This window comes from Fulmarus glacialis, unplaced genomic scaffold (genome assembly GCF_000690835.1).
Source record: "Fulmarus glacialis isolate BGI_N327 unplaced genomic scaffold, ASM69083v1 scaffold12284, whole genome shotgun sequence".
Classification (NCBI taxonomy): domain Eukaryota; kingdom Metazoa; phylum Chordata; class Aves; order Procellariiformes; family Procellariidae; genus Fulmarus; species Fulmarus glacialis.
In genome coordinates, this window is record NW_009206138.1 from 5,010 (window position 1) to 27,559 (window position 22,550).

General features: G+C 46.9%; 1 protein-coding gene across 1 annotated transcript; it reads left to right on the forward strand.

Annotated features, from left to right (window-relative positions):
- Nucleotides 1-3,976: 3,976 nt before the first annotated feature.
- ARL3 (ADP-ribosylation factor-like 3) lies at nucleotides 3,977-21,016 on the forward strand (the record flags this gene model as incomplete). Its single annotated transcript, XM_009575639.1, has 5 exons — nucleotides 3,977-4,120; nucleotides 5,245-5,361; nucleotides 9,994-10,044; nucleotides 11,988-12,173; nucleotides 20,835-21,016. Coding segments are annotated over 5 exons (546 nt in total), but the record flags the coding sequence as incomplete, so codon positions are not given.
- Between the last annotated feature and the right edge of the window lie 1,534 nt (nucleotides 21,017-22,550).

The following is a 22,550-nucleotide window of genomic DNA, read 5'->3' on the forward strand; positions in this document are numbered from 1 at the left end:
TGCTTAACCCAGAGGTGACCAAGAAGCAGTTGCTGGCTAACTGTGCCCAGCCTTGAGTTGCTGTGTATGGCTGCCCTTCTCCAAAGGCTGCATGCGCTGCCACACTGTGCTGTTCATTATCTGAATAGCATCTGCAGTTCCCTTCTCTGTTACAGATGCCGCAGTCTGCTTAGTTTTGTGCAAATGACACGCTGCCCTTATACTCCTGTGAGTTGTCTCTGCAGCTCCTCAGCCAGCTAACATCTCCACTGTCCTGCTTGAGACTTGTCCTGCTCCTTACCCTGGACACCCCAGTGAGCGAGTGCTGCTGGCCTGGCTGCCATGCAGGCATCCTGGGCATCCTCCCTCCTCACTGCAGGTTAGGTCCCAGCATCGAGACATTTGCTGCCCTGCTTCAAAGGCCTGCTCCTCTCCTGTTGCTTCTGAGCATCCTCTTTGCACCAAATTTTCCCATTTCATGGCTTTCTACCTGACATCTCCTGTCAATAACAAGGGGTTACTTTCTGACTCTCATCAGCCCAAGTTAGTTTCAGCATTGTGTTTGCGAGCAGAAAAGTGCTCGTCCATCTTTTGGTGTGTGCAGTAAGGGTTGCTTGTCCCACATAGTGGTGGCATGCAGCAGGGAACTCTGCTGAGTTTTTTTTTCCAGTCTACTAAGCTGTCAGGAAATGCTTTCTGTCTTCCTAGCCAGTGTGCTCATAAGACCAATTAAAAAAAATTTTAAAGAAGTTAGAAACCCATCTGTGCATGGCTTTCCTTAATCTTAAATCTTCACTAACTAGAGGGAGAATGCTGGATGCAAGTTTTAAATATTTGCGAAATAGTAACAATCATAGTAACCAATACTATTTACTTGGCTCTTGATTTAAATTGTGTATACAGACCATGTAACCTATGCCGGCAGCTACTGAAATAAAGTCCACTTCTCTATGTTCGCTTGCTTGTGTCCAGCCCTTTAAATCAGCTTACTTTATACCTTAGATAATACTTTTATTTCTATATATATCCTCTCTTCTATTGGCTACCCCAGATAATCCTGTGATCAGCCATGCAGCAGTGTCAGTTGAGTAGAATATGGAACGATGCTGATCATTTTCTCGTAGGCTGTCATACTAGCCCAGAAATAGCATCCGTCTACAATGGGAGAAGCTCTATTAACATTTACAACTGTTCCTCTTCCTGACCCCTGAGAATTGCTCTGTGGTAGATAAGCAATACTTTGTAATACATTTCTTTGCGCTCAGTATTTTGAAGTTGAATTCTGAAATACAAAGGCTCCTAATCCTGATCTGCTCTGGGATACACTGCTCTGCTCTTAGCAAGTGGTGCTCTGAATAGGATTAGCGTTTCAACAGCTTCTTTTTTTAACTGTGAGCAATAAACTAAAATAATAGGGCCTGATTCAGAGCTCTCTGAATTCAGTACTTTGGCTGGTGTGGGTTGGCTTTTGGTTAGGCCTCCCTGGAAAGGAGGGAGAATGTGTGAATTTTAGAGTTCCTGCTCCTGTGGGGTCTGTCCACACCGAGCTGAAATCCATGGATTTACAAGCCAACAAACACAACTGTAAATTTGACTGCAGGTGAAAAGAAAATGTGTGTTGCTAGTCATGCAGTTAAAACTTGTGTTTTTTAATAATGTCAAGGGCACTTAGGACATGCATGTAAACGAGTAAGCATTAGAGGTATTTCCGTGGCTGTTCCTTTTTTCTTCCCTCAGATGTGTGGAAGTACAGACCGTCATTGGGGCAGAACAGGGGCTGGGCACTGCGGCTGGGGAGATGAGCTGTTGGGTTGGGAGGGCTTGCAGCGACAGGCTGCACTGAACACAGGCCTTCAAATTCATTAGCTACGGGCCCATGGGTGAGAGCCAGCTGTGAGCATCTGGCCCTCAGGGCTCAGCACGTGATGTTACAGGCCTGTATGCTTCGACTAAAAGCAGTTTGGGGATTTACTGTGCCTGCACCGTGCAGGCATGGCACTCTCTACCAAGCAGAGCCCATTCCTGATTAACAGCTCTTGAGCGGGGCCTGGATTCCCAGTTTTTTTACCAGCCTGTTTATGAAATAGGTGATACCCTGAGCCCGCTTACTGGGCTGTAAGACTGCAGTTTTGCTGTTCCTTGCACGAGCTCTGAATTTCTGAACCTCAGCTTTCCACAGTGCTTTTTAAAAGCACAGCAACGGTGGCAATCCTGCAACTTTCTACAGATACCCTTCAAACCCAGTTTTACTAAGTTCCTTCTCTTCTCCCTGTTTCTTACACATCGTGCATGTATTTTGAGCTGTGTCTGGTAATTAAATGGAAAACAGATAAATTACTTGCAAATCGAAAATGCTTAGGGGGGTGGATCAAATCTCACATGCATTTGAATCTCAGTGTGTTTTCATCCTGTGTTATCGAAAGCTTTGGCATCGCGACCTGTAGCGCCGTGTCCTTTCCAAAACGCTCCACTCCTCGGAGCAGTGTGATGAGCAGTCGAAAGTGGCGGTTCCCACATGGCTGAGGTGGGGCTCTCCAGGAGTCGGCAGAAGGGCACTGCTACAGGCAGGGGACGCGTTGCAGCGGTGACAGTTGTACCGCATCCTGCAGCTCTTTATCTTGAGGACAGATTTCTGATTGCAGTGATCTGGAGGGGATCGGGAGCAACCTTCACGGCTCAAATAGTCCTTGGCTTCCAGTAGTTCCTCATAGCAACAGAGCACTTCATGACATTTAACTGATTCACCCTTGCAGGTTGACAAGAAGCATTGTCTCCATTTTGCAAATGGGAGAATAAAAAAGCTTGAGATGGGCCCGGGTTTGTGCTGATATCTGAATTTTGTTCCCAGCTCTGGGTCTTAGCGGGCTGTAGAGAAACACCTCGCCATTGCCCTTCAGGAATTGTCTGGGAGAGACCAAGCAGGAGTCCTAAGGGCTCCAGAAAGGGCTGTAGGTGTATTCTTCTCCCAGATTTGCTCAGGCAAATTAGTTGCAAGAGTATCTGTGTCCCCAGGCTGAGTCTCAGTGTGGTGTGCGCTGCTCGGGCTCCGAGGAGCGGTCCCTGCCAAGCAGGGGTGTGCAGAGCAGCACGGCAATGTGTCCAAGGACACCCAGATGGTCATGGCCTCGCAGCCTGCTCCTGTGCCCTTGGCTGCAACAGCCCCTCTCCTGTGGGGCCAGGCTGGGCAAAGAGAGGCAGGTGGAAGTGGGGTGATTTGCGTCTCTCGGTTACGTGCCAGGATCCAGAATATTTTTCCAGCCATTTTAGAGAGGTGCAGGTCTCTGAGTGATGGCACTGACAAAAGCTTGGGTGTGCTGCTGTAACGTGCACCATTGTAAATGAGTTGACCTGCATATTCTGTTTCCTAATCCTGAGTGATACTGTCAGCTCAGAGAGCTGAGCCTGGCTAATGACTGAAATCCACTGTGCTTTTCTTAGCAAGGATGTGTGGTGATCTGAGATAGTTGTTAAGTGCTACATCCTGAGAATCAGAACTGCACGTGCCCCATGGGTCCAGCATGTTTTAGACAGATAAATGGGGTTTGAGATGATCAGGGAGTTACTATGAAAAGAACTGATGTCAGGTACACAGTAACCTGCAGTTAACTAAGAGGGAGATTAAATTAATGGGGTTTTCCCTCTGATAAAGATAATGAAGAGCTTCCAAGGACTTGGTTTGTAGCTCCTACACATGATATCCGTAGGTACTGTCTTCCTGGCACAGGGAATGCCAAACAGCTGTGTGACAAGAGCAGTGCAGCCAGTGGTGCATGCCACTGAGCTGTCTGAGACCTCGTCGGTACTCTCTGAGCTGAAGGAAAATTCGGGCAAGGGGGAGGAGTAGAAGAGAAAATGGGAATAGGGACTGCAGGAAGGGGTTCAAGGTGTCCTGGGACCCACTGCCATACAGAACCCATTTCAAGGGAGGAGGGCGTGGCATGGTGCGGGGGGAGAGTCAGAGGGGGAAATAACAGCTACGATCTCTCTGTGGATTTAGGGTTTACTGTCAATCCTGCGTAAACTGAAAAGCGCCCCAGACCAGGAGGTGAGAATCCTCCTCTTGGGACTGGATAATGCAGGCAAGACCACACTCCTGAAACAGCTGGCATCTGAGGACATCAGCCACATCACGCCAACACAGGTGAGGAAGGCCTTTCCCTGCCCAAGGCAGTTCTTGTGGTCCCACCTACCTTATTATATAAAGCACTAAGGATTCAGTAGAGTATTTCAGTAAAAGGGAGAGCAACTGGAGCCAACTGGTGCACCATTAAGTTTGTGTATTATCTGCGTAAGACAAGGCTCCCTGAAGGAGCCAGAGAGCAACAGGCCAGATCTGTCAGATAGTGCAAAAGTGGATGAGTGCCGTGGAGTTCTGCAGAAGGCTTTTGGGTCGTGCTAGGGTTGCGTCTCCTTGCCAAAAGCAGACATGTGCAGGGGATGCTGCAGCATTGGGCAAGCCCCTGTCTCCTTGCATCTTTTACCCAGCCAGCTCCAAGGGTCTTGCATATTCCAGCACTCCCTCTCTCATGCCTCTGGTCCCTTTTCTTTGAGCCTCAGGCTTGGGGCGAGGGATGTCTCCCATCAGAAGCACTGCAGCATCGCTCCTGTGTTGACCAGAGGAGGTTGCTAGAGAGCTATGGGAGATGCTTCCCCCCACCCCGTAGCTGCCTCCCAAAGCTCCCAGCCCCGACACCCCGATTCCAAGCCCCAGTCCCCAGGGTGGTGTGGCAGCATGTTGCCAGCCCACGCCACATCCTGTTTTTCTACTTGAATGCCTTTTCAATTGGTGCTCTAATTGATGAAATGGACCCTTCAGACGTGCAGCTGTTGCTCTTTTAAGCCCGGCATTAGCTGTGTCGTGTCGAATTGAGCTGAGACCTCTGGCTTCGTGTTAGCTGGGACTTTACTCAGCTTTCACAAGCTCAGTCCTGCTTCTCACAGCGCCCTTGTTTTCTCCTTATCTGCATCTCCCACCTCTTCCTGCACCCACCCTGCTGAGCCCTCCCAGGGCACTAACTGCATCATATGTCTCTGTAGCCATGACAGCATCAACCCTTAACCCAAGAACACTGGCAAACTGGTGGTTTGGCGGCTGTGTTCACTTTCGCCAGTGCCTCTCCCACAGCCGATCCATCTCTGTGGCTGCCCAGCCCATTTAGCTGCATGTTGCAGGCATGGAATATATAAGGTGTTAATGTCTGCTTATGTACGTGCTCCAGCCATTCAGGTTTATGCTCTATGTGGCTTTGTTTCTGCTCTTTCCAGGGCTTTAACATCAAAAGTGTACAGTCTCAAGGCTTCAAGCTGAATGTATGGGACATAGGCGGACAGAGGAAGATCAGGCCGTACTGGAGGAACTATTTCGAAAACACTGATATCCTTGTGAGTATTGGCTGCACTTGAATGCTGTGTTCATGCAATGGCTTTCCAAGGTCTCAACCAGAAATTCAGGAACAAGTAATGTAATGTCCCAGTCCTCAGCAACACCATTGCCATTGTAACAGGAGTTATTCTGAGTGAAATGGCAAGATTGGTTGGGTGCAGTAAGAAAAATACAGTGATGTTTGAAGAAATCATTCGGTTATATGTTTTTACTTTCACAAGATGGTGCTGGTTATAGCCAGTTCCTTTCCTCTCATCTCAGTCTCCTTCAAATGATAGAACATTAATAACTTGTAGTTAACCCATCTATAGCTCCTTTCACTGGAGACTCTGAAGGCCTGTCCTGGGCATTAGTGACTTAAGCCTCATGTGTAGAGGTAGGGCAGTATGGTGCCTTTGTTTTCTATTGGGGAAACTGAGGCATGGCAGAATTAAATGCTATGTCTGGCATCAGATAGGAAAGCTTCTGGCTGAGGGACACAGAGCTTTGCTCCTTTAATCATAAGACTGTCCTTTAATGTATTTGACAACTTAGCTGTAATTACCTTACAATTAGCTACAGAGGACTACAATTATATTTACAGTGCAGGACCTTTGTGTTTCCATGCCAGAGCACGTTACCCTGGGACCCTCCAAGTGCTGTCCTGACTAGTTTCAAAGATCACTTCTAACATGAAGCTGTGTGTGCCGGGATGAAGGCAGGCTGGGGGCTCCAGGCCTCTCCCCACCCCAAGCAGTGTTGCCTGTGGGAACAGAGAAAAGGCTATTCTAAACAAGGTCTGCAGGGCTCCTGTGGGAAAACGGGAAGCTCTCTCGGAAAGACACCCTTCCTCCCTCCTGTCACACACACATACTCACTAGTGTGTCAGGAGCTTCAGTGCACTTCTATAGAAGGATCAGTGCACTAGGAGTAGGACTCTCTACTCCAAGGCTCATGTCAGGGGCCTGAAGGGCCTGGCTGTGCCTGCAGATTTAGAAAACATTGTCCAAATGAAGCTGTTATTTAAATAGGACTAATAAACCCTCAGTAATCTCTTTTGCAGATCCCCCTTTTTCAGCCTTAATTTGGAATCTGATGTTTGAGGGCAGCCACCACAGTAGAAACCCGGTTGGTTGCTTTTGCAAAGAGTAATGGTGAGATTTTCCTACAGGAAAGATCTGGGTTTGAGAAACTAGCAGGACACACTTCGCGTGCTCCTCTGTCGCCATCGAGAAGGGGGACATAGCATGGCTGTGAGGTGATTGTGCCCATTGAGTCCAAGTTCTGCAGCCTGTGTGTGGTGGGGAGGCAGTAGGTGTGCAGATCAAAGTCAACACTGCAAAGCAGCAGGTAGGGGATCTTTGCCTGCTATGGCAGGTGCTCAGGCTTCAGAGACTGTGCAACCGCAAAACAATATCTGGAAGACTCTGCTGGCAAAGGCAATGAGCTACACTGGCCTGTGGGCTTCCCCCCTTTCCAGTGTGTGCTGCATGGGAGGTGCAGAAATAAAGGTGAATTTGAAGACTGAAGGAGATGAAAGCAGTTATTTTCCCTGCCCTCCTCCCACCCCAGTTAAAGCAATGTACTGAGAAAACCTTTCTTTTCATACGAGTAAGAAATTGGGTAGATAGAAGCAGAATGTTTGGGGGAAGTGGCGGTGTGAATTTAGAGGGAGTAACTGGTGTGCACATGGACCTGAGCTTCCGTGCTAACACCCAGTTCCAGACTGGGAGCTGTCAGCACGTTAGTGCAGTGCTTTGCTATGTCCATACACACCAAAACCGGAATCAAGTATATGCTGATGACTCACTCACTCTCTCTTCTGCCAGCCCTCATCCCTGTTTTAGCCAGTAATTTTACCCTCTGACTTAACCTGGTGCAAGTTGTGCCTCTGTAAATTGAGCCAACTTATCCCTCATGTTATTTCTTCATCCAGTCCCACCACTTGCAATTTCTGCCCAACCCACTTACTCCAGGTTTTGTTTTGGCCTGTTGCTCAAAGGAGGCACCCAGCTTTATGGGGATTTCTTTCTCAAGCTCCATTTCTCCAACATGGTATACTCAATGGCTGTTCAAACTGGCAAACTGTGCTACCAAGCACCTCAGCCAGAAACAGGCTCTCGTGTGGCCCTGGCCGTAGAAGGAAGGTGGAGATGAGATATGCTACAGTTCCCAGGACCCCCTGCTTCTGTCTTCTCCTAAACTATATTGCACAAAGCAGAAAGGACCCTCTAAAGAGTATTAAAAAGCAGGAAGTGATTGCAAATTCAAATCCATGCAGGTGCCTTTGAATGAGAGCTTGGTCTTGCATCACACACCTGTGATATTTGGAAGCTTAACCCAGGCAAATAAGGTGTGGATATCTGGCTGATTGCATATTCAGACAGGCACCTGCAGCTATTTGGCACAGTACTTTCTGGTTTGGAAGTAGGCACTCCGCACATACTTTACCTTCTCTGTGCTGTGCTTTTGTGGCTTTTGCCCCGAGCACTGTTGTCTCCAATTCTCATCTTGCAAAATAGTTCCCTAGCAAGGAACGGAGCCATACTTTACCTTCTCTGTGCTGTGCTTTTGTGGCTTTTGCCCCGAGCGCTGTTGTTGCCAATTCTCATCTTGCAAAATACCTCCCTAGCAAGGAACGGAGTCGTGCAGGAGAAAGCCTGGCTGGTTGGGACTCAGAGCTCTTCCTTGCCAGTTAGAGAAGCACCGTAATATGGGAGGTGCTGCCTTTCGGTTGAGAAGTAGCACTCAACTATAGCATTCATGTGTTGCTAAGCTACCCCTGAGATGTCCCGAAGGAGGACAGATGACAGTCCAGTTTCACCCCACAGCACAGCTGCAGCCCTGCAGCTTCTTCCTTTCTTTTGGTCTGTGTTTCCTACCCCAAATGGGATGCACAGGGGTGGATGCTTGGGAGGGGCAGAGAGGACGGGTATAGCTGATACGGTATTGGTGCACGTGCTTGGAATCACATTACGGGGAGAGGCTGTGTGTCACGTCGTGCCCACGGGCCTTTCCCCATCATGTGGCACCAAGTGAATGCGCTGCTGACGCATCCCCACGCAGCTGTGTCCAGCCCTGCCGCGTGTCCCCCAGCCGCTGTCAGTGTGCATCAGCCCAGCCCCGGGAGGACCGCAGACCCCAAGTGATCAGCAGAGAGGTCTGCGAGGTTGCTGGGTTACCTCCTCAGGCCTGGCATATGGATTTTCCTGCTGCGTGTTTGGTCCCATTTCAAACAACTCTAACACTGCTCATTAAGGGAGTGCCTACAGTTTAATATATATTGCTGCTAGAGATCTTCCCTCCCCCTACTATTTGGTCGAAATTATCCTGGAAGTGTGGAGTCTTATGCTGAGACTGCCTGCAAGGATGCCATTTATCTTGATGGCGGGGTGCTGTGCTCATCTATTCCCTGAAAACCAGGCTGATGCTTGCTCCCTGTAAGCCACCAAAGAGCATGCAGATGACATGCTAGCAGCTTCAATCACTGCTGATGGGGAATGGCAGGGACTGGAGGCAAAATGCTCAGTGTTTGTCACCAGTCCTGTCCCTGTCTGCTGTCCCAGCACCCTTCTCCTTCAAAAACCTTCACATACCAAGTATTGAAAAAGGGTACCAGGCTATTCTTGTCAGAGTGTTATACTGAGGTTCTGCGTTTGTTTAGATGTAGCTTGATACTTGTGCACTCTGAACTGCAATAGCATTGCTAAGGGGAAGGAGGGTGGCTGGACTTAATAATTACATATTTAGGGGGACCTTTGAGGAGCCTTTTAGCCTGTGCAGATCTAGAGCTGCCTTCACTGAGAAGGCTCATTTGCATTTACAGAAAGAAATCAGCACATGCCATGCTGCTTGGAGAGGGTGGAGACGCCCTCCCAAGGCAGGGAGCCTGCGGGCCAGGGGATCCAGCCTTCTCCATACCAGGGGACAGGTGTATGGTTGGGACCTCCTTGTGGACCATGAGATGTGGTGCCCAGCCCTGAGAGGGTGGTAGGACTCTGTTGTCTGACTTGGTGAGCCAGCTGCTCACTGTCTTCTCCATCATCCTGGTGGACAAGCTGGCAGCTGAAGATGGAGTCTCGCAGGCTGGATCCAGCCCTCCTCCCCAGCCACCTGCTCCGGGAGGTTGCAGTAGGATCACCTGATGGAGAGGAGTTCAGTGTCCCCTGAGTGCCACTGTATGCCTTGGTGGCTTATTGAGGAGGTGATGCATCCTGCTAGAGGGCAGCATGGCATAGTCGCACCAGTGCAGTGCTTGTACACTGTTTGCTCCGGTGAAAGACCATGTCTGGCTCCCCAGGTTTTGCCCTCCTGTGCTCAGCTTCAGCTTGTAAGCCGGTCATTTGAAAAGATACCAGGCAGTCTCCTGTTCTCTTCAGATAATAGCTGGTGTGGAGATGGTGAGAGCATCCCCTGTACTGCCCCCGGCTCCTTTCTGATCCTACCCACGTGGCTGTCCACCCCCCAAGCTTTAAAAGAGATGGCTTTTCTCCTTTCATAACATCATGAAGTTTTGTCAACATTTGCTATAAATAATACTGGGGATCTTTGTGCCCAAAAGCATAATTACTAGGCTCAGCTCTCTTAAGCACGTGATACTGTGGAAAAGTATCTTCTGGGAAGAGTAACTTTTCCTCTCATTTCTTTTTTAGATCTATGTCATTGACAGTGCAGATAGGAAGAGGTTTGAAGAAACGGGTCAGGTAAGTTACTTATGCCCAGCTTCCTTTGAAGTAACTCAGTGCTTCTAAGTGCCCCTTGCTCACAAAAGTTAGGAAAATGATTTTGTTGTTTATGAGGGAAATTTGCATTTCAAGAGCCTTGTCTTTCAACATCAATGAAGATTATTTTGGTAGATGTGAAACAAGGAAAATAGGTAGCCTAATTCCATTTAAATAGAACGGTTTTCATTAAAGTTATACAATAATAGCAAATGGAGCCCAATACTGAAAGCAAAAACTTCTCTAAGTCCTTTAAACCTTGCCAAACCAAGACCCTGAGGAATCCTATTTTCTTATTTACAAAGTTGAAATGGAAATCATATTGACTCGATTGTCTTTTGGATGTAATTGAAAAAAACCTAAGAACTTTGTAACTAGGACTGGCCAGAAAATAAGATTTCTGTTTTGCAAAGTTTTGATGTTTTGTAACATTTTGTGTTTTAGGATGGAACAAAAACAGAACTTTTGAACTTACTTTTGTAAAATTCAGAAAGTGACAGTGTCCCAAAATAGCTAGCAACAGATTTACCCCCCAGAAATGGGAGATTTAGTTTAAAGCCCTCTGTTCTGCCTGATCTGAAGGAGGCACTTGATCTTTCGCCTCTGAAGTATCATGGACACACCCTAATAGCAGAACTGTTGGTTGTTCTAGGGGTGCGGGGAATCTTTCCCCTGTTGGAGCTATTTCATTTTATATCAGTAATTAAGTATTCATTGGGCAAAAGAGAGGGGCAGGAAGCAGAAGCTTAGAGCACTTGCCTGAGTCAGGCGGAGTCAGCCTGGACCCCTCATATTTCCACAAACACTTTTGGTTTCAATAAATCAGCCATGTCAGATGAAAGACCTATTTTGTTGAAAAATTCCCAGCCAACTCTGTTTATAACTCCATTCTCGCGTCCTGGTTTCCAAACCAAACATTGCTTTTGGGGGGATGGAGTCAGATTTCTACTGCAGTTTAGCATCTCCCCAACTGCACTCATTTAATCCAAAAGTTTCTAACCAGTGGATGAAAGATGTTAAGGACAGTATCTGAGAGCATGAGACCTTTCCAGCTAAATAAGGAGCTCACAAAAATCTCATGTATTCTTCTATCTGCAATGCCAGCAGTCCCTACAAGTTCAAGTTCCGCTAGGTTTGTCATATGTTCACATAGGGAAGTGACTTGAGACTCTGTGCTTGTTTCACATGAAACCATTGCACAACCTTAGACATGAAGTATTTCAGCCATCGTTGATCCACTGCAGATTCAGATTTGAGCTATTAAAAGAATCTCTTTGAGTCACCCAGTTTTGAATGAACAAACCCATTTCTCAAGATGCCACCCAATGTGTGCTGTGCATATGGAGCCAAAGTCCAGCTAGTAAAGCTGATCTAGCTTGTCTTCAGCTAGCCAATGCCTTCAAAAGCATCAGCACTTTCTTGTGGGAGGGAGATTTCCATTTCTGGGGGGGGAAAAAGTCCTCTCCCACTCAAATTGCAGTGTATAAAACTTGGAACAAACCCCTGAAACTCATTATTAGCAAAGATATCAGGACTGGTGTCAATGGCTGCTCAGGTACAAATGCCAGTCAGGCAATAACTAAAGACAGATTCCTCATGCTGCCAATTTACATGTTTTTTGCTGTTTCATCAATTTTGGTCTCCTGGGATTAGGGACTGGTAAAACACAGATTTGTAGCCTTTAAGGCAACTGCTAATTTCAGACCAAGATGAAGATTTTTGTAACCTGTAATTGGAAGAAATAGCTTTTGAAGCTTGGGCAGAGATGATTGTATACATTTTTGCGCTAGGTTTCACTGGAACACACTCTTCTAGCATTTGCCCTAAATATATTTCTAATTAGAGACAACTACTGGTGGTTGAAGGTTTTTTTTCCCTTCCTCTCTCCATCTTCCCCCCACCCCACTCCCTTGTAAATGATATAGGAGCTGGCTGAGCTTTTGGATGAAGAAAAGCTTAGTGGAGTCCCCGTGCTCATATTCGCTAACAAGCAGGATTTGCTGACAGCTGCCCCTGCTTCAGAGATTGCCGAGGGACTGAACCTACACACAATCCGGGACAGAGTCTGGCAGATCCAGTCTTGTTCAGCTCTTTCAGGAGAGGGAGTACAGGTGAGGCTCTGGAGAAGGCTTGCTGTGCTAGCAGGCCATCTGTAAGAGATTGTTGTCTGTTGATCTGCAGGGTGGGGCTGGACTGGCTGCCTCACAAAGGACGGTCAGCGCAGCCAAGCCCTTGCAGCGCAGAACGTGGGGGGCGCGTGTCTCGTCGCCTTTGCAAAGGGAAGGGGGAGCTGTGGGCCCTTGGGATCTCTCCATCCCCAGGAAAGGGGAGAGTGATCACCTCCCCACCCAGGACCCCTTGGCTGGACCGAATGAAGACACTGATTTATTTTAAAGAGACTGCTGTCAGGTTAATCATTTTCACAAAACAAATCGTCTTTTACTATTAACCCCTTTGACTGTTACAAGTGCGCACTTTAGCAATCTGATTTACCTTCACTACTAATGTCGTTTGGCGTTTTGCTCAACCCAGGCGCCAGAGAGAAACTGATCAATTTTTCTGATCCAGAGAAACGCAAGAGTTGCACACGGGGCAAGGACCACTTCTAATGGCAGCATGTGGGGCAGCAAAAACCCACCGAGGGGGCTGAGCTGTGTTCCTGTGCTGAACTGTAATAGCTGTGTCTTGGGCTCCTGTGCTGTAGCCAGTTCCTACAGTATAGTAGCTCTTTGTAATGTAAATGGGACCTAGGTTTGTTTATTTCACTCTTAGGCTTTCCTGAATTAATGAAATATTTGCAGTGCTCGCAATCCGAGCAGTCAGGAGTACTCCCTTCACTGATATTTAAAGAAACAGAATGGTGAAGACATTTGTCTTCATTGCAGTTTCAGTAAAACCTTATTTGTAGATGCTACAGAGCTGTTCAGGATAGTCAGATCTTAAGCTGAGTATAAAGAGTCACAGAACAAGCCCGCAATACTGAGTGGGCAGTAAAATGGCAGATGAAATTCAGTGTTGACAAGTGCAAAATAATGCACATGAGGAACAACAATCCTAACTATACACATATGACGAGGGACTCAAAATTAGCTGCCATTACTCAGAAGCAGATCATTGGGAATAGTAGCTTAGTGCTCATCAAAGGCCGGAGAGGAAAATCAAATGCTAGAGAATTATCAGAAAGCAAACAAGAAACATCCCAGAAAACATTTCTTTTGTAGCAGGATAAAGGCATGGTGGGCCCATATTTGAATATGACATTCATTTCCGCTTTTGCCCCATCTAAAAAGATTTCAGTAGTAGTAGAATCATAGAGTCCAGCAAAAAATTAGGTTGAAGGGCCTACAGGAGATCTTTAGACCAACCTCATGTTTAAAGCAGGGATAACTGTGAGTCTAGAGGAGGTTCCTGAGGGCCTTGTCCAATCAAGTTATAAATATCTCCAGGTATGAAGATTCCACAGCCTTTGTAGGTAACCTCTTCTAGTACTTAACTACCCTCATCAGAGAAAATACTCTCCATATATCTGCTGAGAATTAGGAGAGCTTAGAGAATCTTCTGTCGAGAATGATGAGTAGCACAGAGTGGCATCTGTACACAGGGATAATAAATAAATTAGGACTTGCAGCTTGGAAGAGAGAGGACAGAGTGGGAACATCTTCAGGATTTATAAAATAAGGTATAAAAATGTCAGATAGACTATATGCTGTTTTTCACATTGCTAGAGGAAGGGTGTTGCTAATGAAATAATCAGACAGCAGGTTAAAAGAAATAAAAATAAGTGCTTCTTTGTGAATTGCATAATTAAATTGTGGATCTCATCAGCACAGGATGTTGTGGAGACCAAAATTATCACTCGGTTCAGAAAAATACTAAGTGAATTTCTGAAGAAGAGATCCACAGGCAATCACTGACCACTAAGATCTGGAGGCAACTTTTCAATGAGGAACAGCTTGGGCCATGGACTGAGAGGGAAGAACAGAGCAAGGGAGATCTTATTCGTACATGTTCTTTCCCTTGGCATCCAGAAAGGGGATGTTGGCCTGGATGGACCATCAGTCTGACCCAGTACAGCAGTTCTTCTGATTTAAAATTCTTAACCCGAAGTTTAGACCTAAACATAGTAGATGGTGTTCTCCAAAGGGACTTTATTTAGTTAGCTAAGATACAAATCCAGCTATGCTGCAGCCAGTCTTGTGAAAAGCTTCAGCTCTAATCTTTATTTTGAAGTGGTGGTAGTAGAGGGAAATGCATTCCACAATGGCAGTGTATATTCAAGTCCAAAGAAATGTGATCAAGAAAGTGAGGCTGCAGTTTACAGGATTGCAGGCAGGCATAGGTCACCTTCTTCCCTCCTCCAGGCCCTCCTCTGGTTTATGGAGGTCCAAGTGAGCTCTCCAGCTGTGAAGGGGCAGTGAAGCGGCAGATGAAATTCAGGGACGCGTGTTGGATGTGGAAGAACTAAATGATAGAAAGTGGCGCTTTCTGTTTGTGAGCTTTGAAAAATGCCTCCTTCTCAAGCTGATCTGTGGGCTCTCTGGAGTGGGCTGCACACTTCCTCGTTGATAGCGCCTTCTTACTGTGCCTTCTCCTTGAAGTACAGTGCATCCCTATACATTCAACAGAGTAAAATACACAGCCCAATACTCTACACTAGGGACATGAAATCTGCTTCTGCATTCAATTCCAGAAAACAGAAGACAGGAGCTAAATAAAAGTATTTGCAGGCCTGTATATTTTGTTCATCATGCTTATCTAGACAAATTAATTTAGGTACAGGCCAGATAATGCCCCGCTTTGTTGTCCACAGTCTCATTGCCCTAAATACTGCAGCTTATTCCATAAATGATTATTGCAGAAAGGTCAGGGAAGTTGCAAATTTTCTACAGCTTACAGAAAGAGCCCCTACGTTTCTCTTCTGCCATAACTCCAGCCCTGTCAAATCAGACAGCAAGAATGCCAAGCTCTCCCTTTCCTTGGAAATTCATTGAACAAAATGGTTTGGGAGATGGCTTTTAAACTATACCTGGATCAGCCCAGGAAGAAATGGAGTGTTCAGTCCTGGGACTCTAAGGAGAGGTCAACTCTCAAAATCTAGGGGAATCAAAGAAGGACTTGTTTAAAGAGTGAGATTTAAAGAAAGGTGGTTTTGAGGATCATGGTACACAATATCTCTACCAGTGGCTCAAAACGGGAGCTCTCTATGTGTAGTTAAATCTCAGGTCACTGCTTTAAGGACTTCTTTGAGAAATGACTATGAGTGACAGCAAAATAAATGAAGACATGGAAGCATCAGGTATTCAGAATGAAAGCCAAGGAGCAAGCACGTTAACCGTCGCTGCTGATGGAATATGTTAGGTAGAGTAAAATTGGAGACGTCGCTGACGGATTTTGCAAGGAAGAGTGGTGGCAGATCTAGCACTGAGTACACACAGGAACAGAGTTTATAGGGGAAGATTTTTGTGATAGCTTGAAGGAAGCGCAATGAGCAAAGATAAATAATGCCGATACATGAAGGAGAAATAGTTTGAAGGTCATTTAATTAGTTTAGCTGCTAGCACTATGGTGTATAGAATTGGGTAGTTAAGACTGGGGATTTCAAGGTTAATGAGATTAGATTATGGTTAATAGAATGATATAAATTTAGAGAATTTAACTATTATTTGAAATGGGTTATTTAATAAAACTGTTAATTAAGGAGGCAATCCATATTGTCATCTTCTCTTTTAAAATTAACCGTTGGGGACTGTAGAAAAGGGGCCCGGCAATGTCCTGGGCAAGCTCAGAAGAGAGGTGACTGGGTTAACTGGAAACCCCATGTAGTGTCCTCTGGACGCCAGCTGGTAGCCCCAGTTATGCCAGCTGAAGACTTCATTACCTCCTGACTGTAACCGTGGGCAGCACTTGTCTTGTTAATCAGACTTCACGGTGCCATTGAGGGAGGAGTGGCATCCCTCATGCTTAGAGGCTTTTTCAAGCAAAATGTCTACTTGGGTCTGATTTTATCCTTCATCTCTAGTTAGGAAAGCAAGAGAGCCTTTTCTCCCCACCACAGCCATTTGGGCTCTACCTGTGGAGCAGAGTCCTGCACCAGCTTACGCTGAGACCCTTGCACAGGGTACAGCAAGCGAGGGAGGTGACTGCCGATGTCAGCAGAGAAACATAAGGGAACTGTTGCCTCACAACGGCTCTCTGGTGCCACATAGGCTCTCTTGGGGTTGCGTTTTGTGACCAGATCTCCAGTTGTAGTCCTTGGCGTGCAAAAGCTGTGTACATTCCACCCTGGCTGGCTGGGGTGGGGTGAAAGCAGGCAGGACTCCCTGCTTTGCAGCCTGCCCTCTTGCTGGAGGTGTTATTTAGGGGCCAGGGTGTGTATTAAACATGACTCAAGGCTTTGGACCGGTCCGTGCTCTGCAGCTTGTTTCTTGTCTGAAGCAAGAGTCTCCGATCAAGGCAGCAGGAGCTCAGCCTGCCCCGAGGAATCGTCCTCCAGAACGATGCTGCAGCGTATTGTGTCCGGAGTCTCCCAAGCATAACGGCTCCCTGGAGACCATTAAAAGCCAGTGGAACTGAGAGTAGCCACTAAACTTCTCTAATTTATGCCAGAGCTGGTCTGGCCCAAAGGACTGTGGGAAGGGCTGAGCCGCCTTCTCCTCCCTGGCTGTTTCAACCCAGTTGAGAATGAAGCCCAAGACCTAAGTTACACTGATGCTGCGATTCAGCACTTTCATAAGGGCAAGATTCAGAACAGGATCCCCCAGCAACGTTGTATCCTCAGAGCTAGGTTTTGTCTTACATGTCTTAGCCAGGGCAGGCTAGATGGGGATCTTCCATATCTTAACAAGGTTCTGGGGCTACTTGTAAATGTGATTTAAAACCAATTTCGATGACTGCAGCTCTCCTGGGGCAGGCAGAGCCGGTGCTTGTTGAGGAAAAGCAAACGTATTTCCAGATTACAGGGCAAAGTCTTGCGATTTTTAAGCAGGGTAGGGAGGGAGTCTACAGCGCTGCATCAGGGATACAAGGTCTCAGAGGACAAAAGAGAAGCTTGCACCCAGGCAAAAAACAATGGATAATGTACTTGCGGGAGCATGTAAAAGCCAGCCTGTGTGATGGCTGGAGGTGCAAAGAAATGACAGATAATGAAGGCACAGTCCTAGCTGTGCAGAGGGAGAAGAAAGTGACAGTTAAAATAACGCACACCAAAAGTGCTAGAGATGGAGAATTTTGCACTTGCCTGACCCAATTTGTTATGGCAGACAGCGGATTACATGAAAGGATTAAGCTTTGCTGTCCTTAAGGTCACGTTAGGGGTCACAAGTTTGTGGCCTTGCCTGATCCCTGGCTTGCAGGGGAGCAGAAATCGGGAGGCTTTTTATGGGGTGGAAGGGACTTGTTCGCTGTGTTTGAAGTCAGATTACTTCACTCCCATAGCCGCAAAGCTGATAATGCAGAGAATAAGCAAGCAGTGGGCTAATCTCAAGCAGGACTTTTTATTTCTCCGGGGAAGGCTCTACCAGTCCTTTCCCAAAGGGCGTTGGAGTACAACTCCCTTGGCACAATAGCAGATGTGACTGCAGCAAGGCGGGGTTGTGTCGAGCAGCATTTCTCTGCAAGGAGCATTATCCTCTTCCCTGGAGTTCTCTCTCTTTGCTTTGGTAAAGTTTACTAGCTGCTTGTCAAGGAGCTAAGAGAGGCAAAGCTGAAAGATCTGAAATCTTTCCCTGGCTAAGTTTTCCCAGGGTTGACTTGAGGCTGGAATACTGATATTGTATCCATCTCCATCCTCAGAGTACCTGCCAATGTCTCTGAGTCTCAACAAAGCAGCGCAAGGACATCTATCAAGATGTAAATGTTACTGTAGGGATTGTACCTTCTGCACAGAGCTATCTTTTAAGCATGCAGACATGCAGATATAGGGACAAAGTGTGTAGGATGACAACAGTTGACTCCTTGCGGACTTGACTCTTTCAAGCACCATTTCCTTCTTCCCGTGAGCCTTCCCCATAGCAGCTCTTTGTGTTTATAGCAGCTTCCCTGGATTTCGCTATCTTACCAGCCCTCCATCCTGCTTCAAACCTTAGGTAGAAAAACTGTAAACGTACCTTTAGTTTCTTTTGCTTTCCATTGCATTTGCTCTTCTCCAAAGCATTTGGGGACACTGCAGAGCACACGCCTCCCCAACAAAGTTGCACCAGAAGCTACGGATGTAGCTACGGTGTGGCTGAAGATGAGGAAGGTGTCTCACACGTACATCTGGTACAACACATGTAGAGCTGAGCATGTTCCTTTTCCCTGTATCACTGTCAGGCAGGGAGGTATTTACAATTAAATGTGATTTTTCCTGTCAATTACCTCATGCCAGAAGAGAGTTTTTAAAGATCTATTCCTGCTTTAAAAGTTCGGTGACCTACTTACGTATTTCAAGCCTGTTTGGAGTTCACCTTTCCTCTTGCATTTTGCTATGTCATTCTTTTGCCCTCATTATATGCTTGATGCAGCCAGGCTCCCAGCCATGGTAAATCCCATCATAAACTCTGCTTTATGACCCTCGCTGCGCTGGTGCTGAAACGGTCTGTCTTTCCCCTTCCCGAGCTCCCAAATGGCAGCAGGCAGAGTTTTAATCACTGTGAATTCAGGTTGTGGTCAGATTAGGTAGAAGATAGGATGCGTGTTTGTTGTTTTGCAGTGATGTATTGTTTCTGGGATTACTGTGCTGAATAGCAGAGGGTGTCAGCTGATATTTATTACTTTAAGCTGTCTCAGCTGTTCTGGTTCAGCAAATAAACCTACATTCAAAATGAATGAGGAGCTCTGCTTGCCTTGTATGCCATGATGTGTGCAAATGTGATTATTGCTTCCGAGGCAGGGGAAGCTGAAATCATTGTGGGAGCATTTTTAGTTATTTATTTATTTTTACTCTTTGCAGGCAATCATGCAGATTTCTAAAGCACACAATCAAGCCAAAGGCTTGACACCTCTCCTCCTAGCCCCATTGTTAAGCCCTGGCATTCCTCATGCTGGGAATCACTCGCTCCCTCTCTCTCTAAAGTGATAAGCTTTAAACCACGCTATTGATTGCTTAAGGCATTACATGTTTTACACCTAGGTTATCAGTGTTATTGAAGGGGGAAGACACAAAGCTACTGGGCCTTAAAATGAATCTACCTCTTGTCTTTTCCCATTTGCTCTGAGGATTTCAGACAATTTGTTTTACACTGATTTCTGCTGTGGAGATAAATAAATGAAACTGGAGACATCAACCCTCCCCAAGGTTAGAGTTAGAAGTGTTATTAGTGTAGGGCCTCATGTGCACCCCAGCACAAGCTGGGCTCGCTTATTCTTTATTTAACGCAGCAACAAGGGCTGATTTCAAAAGTTGCTGCTTCCCCTTCAGATAAGAAGTGTCACATAGCGCAGCTATCAAGGTGAATTGGTATTTTCAAGTGAGAACCTCTCTGCTTCTGATTAAGCCCTGAGGACTCCCTCTCTTCTCTCTTAACTCTTTAGCTCCCCTCCAATGTGGCCACCACCTTTGTGGCTGAGGGGCAACATGGAGGCATGGCGGTGGGTCTCAGCTCACCCGAAGGGCCTGCCGTGCTCTGCCTTTGGCCGTCTGTCCTTGGGGGAGCTGAGGGCCTTGGCAGCCTTTTGGCAGCCTGGGGACAAGGGCGTAGGAAGCCAGCAACACTGCTACCAGGGGGCTAGCAACGATGCTGGCCCAAAGGCTCTGGCCTTTCTTAGGTTCTAACTATCATTTTAATGATCCAGAAATGACCATTGAACGTAGTACAGTGAAATTCCCCCTTCAGAACGCCAAGGTGACGTTTGCCCAATTTCCAGGCAGAAAGACATGCCACTCCTCTCATCCACAAAACCCTACCTGCCTTCTTTCTGCCCTGAGCCTCCCTGTTGGCAGAGATACCTTGTAGGCAGGAGGTAGTGGATTTGACGGGACACAAATATGAGGAGACTGTGCATCTTGCACTCCGTTCTGTGCATCTCACAACAGATAAGTGACAGGAGCAGATAAAATGTCGCTTTGCCCTTTCATAGCTTATCCCATTCTCGGATCTCAGCAATAAACTCACGACTCGGGTGTTCACAGCAGAAGTGTTACCATCCTGCTTGCAGTGGTCAGAGATGTCATGCACACATTTTTATAGAAATACTTGGAAGAGTATATCGGCCTTTTAAAACATGACCACATCTATTATCACTGAACCCCTGTGGGACCCCTCAGGGCTCATTTTCTGTGGGGGTCCTGCGGCACAGGGAGCAGGGTCCAGATCCAGTTATTTCAGTGGCTTTCGTGGATCTGGATTTCAAAACTTGCAGCTGAGCAGAGACTTAGAGCCGTATTCTTAATAGGGAGCTGACTGTATAACAAACAGCCCCCTAAAATCCACGGTCTCAAAGATAAGATGACTTGCCTGAGGTTACACAAATCATCTGTAGCTGGACCTGGAACTGAGCCTTCATCTGCCACTGACGTACCTTGACTGCAAAGTGATCCTTCCTCAGAGGACCTACGCGTAGCGACATGATGAGATGATGATACTTTTTATGGTCAGATGAAAGATTTAATAACCTCTGTGTGGCAACATCTACTGAGCAAGCATTTGTTTTTTTACCCTGGCGTTTCTGGGCACAGAGGGCAGGCGGGGGGTAGATGAGGAGGCAGAACACGGTGCTTGCAGAATGGTGGTCGGGTGGGATTGGGGGATTCCTTTTCCCTTCGCTTGACTAACATTACCTTTCTCTGTCTGAAGGACGGCATGAATTGGGTGTGCAAAAATGTCAATGCTAAGAAGAAATAAAGCATTCTGAGCTGCATGGAAATGGAGGAGCGGTGGGAGCAGAATTTTAGCCTGAAAACACTAATTTGCTGCTTTCTGACCAAATGTTTTTCCATCTGTGCACAGCTACAGCTGTTAAAAGAAAAAAAAAAAAAGAGAGTGAAAAAAGGGAGCAACATCGGTTAAAACCTACTGCTGGATTTGGAACTTGACCTGCTCTTTAGTATCGTTTTTTATCCCAATAAAGGAATTATATATTTCCTCCCTATGCATAAATAGTATTAAATGTCTGATTAGCAAGCAAGTTTGTAAGCAGAAGCAAGACTGTGATTCAGTGTGGAGCAGAGGGACTGGTGAGTTACTGTAGTTGCTTAGATGCATAGGACCTGCCCTATACGTGCGGGTTTGCGGTTGCTGAGGCCACGCTCAGGTGTCAGTCACAGCTTCCCCTCAGTGACAGATAAAATGCGGTTGTGTTACCAGTTGTGGGTAGTTTCTTAAAATAAAGCTGCTAAGGAGTCATTTGTGTAATGAGGGTAGAAGACTTCCACATATTCCTATAGCCATAAAAGAGGAGTTTGATTATAACGAGGCACTATTGCACTGCGACACCGCTGTAGAAGGGAGAGAGGGTTATATGTGTATAATTGAAGCTCTTTGCAGTTGAAATAATGCAGGATGAGCGTGCCTAGGGCTTTTCCTGCAGCTGAAGGAGAATTTAGCCCAGCATTTCACCTTGAGCCAGCAAAAACATGGTTCCTATGTTCAGTAAGTTCCATATGTGAGATTAGTCTTGATGTTGAACAATCCCTGTTGATTTTCCCTTGATGTTAAGGCAACTCTGCAGCAAAATGCAATTAAGTCCATGATTATGTTCTAGAATGAGATACCAGGTCCCAGGTTTCCTTTTTGAAATGTGCAAAATACATTCTCCTACCCCCCTTCCTCGGCAGGCCTTGCCTAGCCCTCCGGAGGACTCGAGGGCCTGCCCCACGGCGGGCTGGCTGCCCAGGGCCTGAGGTCCCCCCAGCCCGGAGCCGGCTGCGGATTGCTGTGGTGGAGGGTGAGGAGCCTGATGAACGGCAGATGGGAAGCACGCTTTAAAACGAGGATTGATTCTTTCCCGAACTGGCTTTCCTCTAAAAGGATGCGGTCGCTGAAATAGGAAAGAGAATGTGTTTTCCACCTCCTCGTCCCTGATTCAAATCTAGCCCCAGCTGACAGTGAGCAGGAGTCATTAGCACGCCGAAGCAGCCATGTCCTGCATGAAGCGAGCTTGGTGACTCCTGGGCCAGTTTCTAATGCACAGATGGTAAAATAATCCCACTGCCCTGCTTGCCAGCTTTGTTTGCTGCCTGCCTGCAAAAGGCCAGAGAATGACTAGGGACTGCATTACCCCTTCCACCTCTTGGAGACGGACTGGCGGGCAGTATGGGGAAAGCTGCGTGTCCTAGAGCATGTGGCTTTACCACGCGTCAGCGAGTTGACTCATGGACCCAGGCAGACGGCTGACACCCCTGGAGCTCCCAGCTCTTTGCTCCTCCCTTCCCCTGGACGTCTCCACCTCACGGCAGAAACATCTGCACTGTACGTGAAGCAGCCCCTAGACGCCTACGTGTTGCAGATTAAAATCATGTGGGGCTGATTCTGAGTCCCCCCCCCATACATCAGGATGTACAGTAGCGGTTC